This window comes from Perkinsus marinus (genome assembly GCF_000006405.1).
Source record: "Perkinsus marinus ATCC 50983 genomic scaffold scf_1104296958438, whole genome shotgun sequence".
NCBI classification, from domain to species: domain Eukaryota; phylum Perkinsozoa; order Perkinsida; family Perkinsidae; genus Perkinsus; species Perkinsus marinus.
This window is the reverse complement of record NW_003206795.1, coordinates 1-1,333: the sequence shown is the minus strand read 5'-3', so window position 1 is coordinate 1,333 and position 1,333 is coordinate 1. Positions and strand designations below refer to the sequence as shown.

General features: G+C 48.4%; 1 protein-coding gene across 1 annotated transcript; it reads left to right on the top strand.

Moving 5' to 3' along the window:
- Positions 1-105: 105 nt before the first annotated feature.
- Positions 106-1,130, top strand: Pmar_PMAR002543 (conserved hypothetical protein; the record flags this gene model as incomplete). The annotated part of the gene is made up of 1 exon (XM_002774310.1): positions 106-1,130. One exon carries the CDS (start codon positions 106-108, stop codon positions 811-813), a length of 708 nt encoding a protein of 235 aa, XP_002774356.1. The 3' UTR covers positions 814-1,130.
- Positions 1,131-1,333: the final 203 nt, after the last annotated feature.

Here is a 1,333-nt window from a genome sequence, read left to right as displayed (position 1 = left end):
TGTGATGAGGCCAGTGATCGGAAAGCTGATGTGTCAATGCGATATCGCAAATTACCATTATCGCGGTGGGGTCCCGCGATCTACTTCTACACCCACGACGCTACCATGTATCCCGCTGGACCGCATTTCTCCGACGTTTTCTATGGCTCAGTACTGGGGACCGTTGGACAGCTCTGCTCAGTGCTCGCCCTCCTTGCTTTCGGCAAGTTCATGAAGAGTTGGAAGTATAGGACAGTGTACTTCTCGATGACGGCAATGTTGGTGATCATGCAGCTAGGCGACCCTATTATTTTCTCTCGACTAAATGTCCGTATCGGAATCCCCGATCAGGTCTTCGCTATAGGCAGCACAGCCTTAGTGGCCGCAGTGTCTATGATACAGTTCATGCCAGGGTTCCTCATCCTGTCTCATTTATGCCCTAAGAATATGGAAGCTACTATGTTCGCCTTATTGGCATCGCTATCGAACTATGCCCAGAATGTTACACGCCCTATTGCAGGCTTCATCAGTCAATCTTTGGGAGTTGTCCCACGAGGCCTACCTGGTGTTGACGAATCGGAGCAGTTTGACAACCTCTGGATTGTGTCATTGATACTGATAGGCTTAAGTGCCACGTCGCTCTTCTTTCTCTGGTTGATACCTAATGCCAGGATGAACGAGCGTATCATGGCCGACGGTGATGATACCTCGGCTACTTCTGGTTCACTATTCGAGAGGTGGATGCGAAGCAGACGCGGTTCCACAGGGGAAGTAGAGGTCAAATCTGAGGCTCCTAAGCTCACTATTGAGGAAGAGAGTAATCCTATCACTTAAGCTTGATCAGACTTCGTCGCGTAGAAGATATATCACTGTCTCGTGTCTAGAGAGCTTGTGTCGAATCATTATTCTTTGTTGTGACATTTCATGGGGCGTGATGGCGCTAATGGATTGTAGGGCTTACAGTCGCCGATCTATACGACGAGTGATTTCTACTAGGCCGGTGTACAATCCATTATTAGTCGCCGAGAGTCGTTGCCCCTTACAATGGCAGTCTTAACGTCGTAATATTATCGATTATCGATCATCCGCTTTCGATTCATCTCGCGATATTCAATCGCAGTCTTGGGAAGTCTAAACTGCTTAGCAGGAAGCAATTCTGTTATTGGTGGCACAGAGACCGTCTATCTAGCGAATGTTGCGTTTGAAATCATAACAGGCATGTTCGCACTCCTGTATGACACACAGTGCGTCACTATGCCAATAATGACTACGAAATTCCTCACAGACTACGGCCATTCAGCGAGCCTCGCTAAGTGAGGTAATCACCCAGGTCCCAAGCGCCGGAAGATACTGT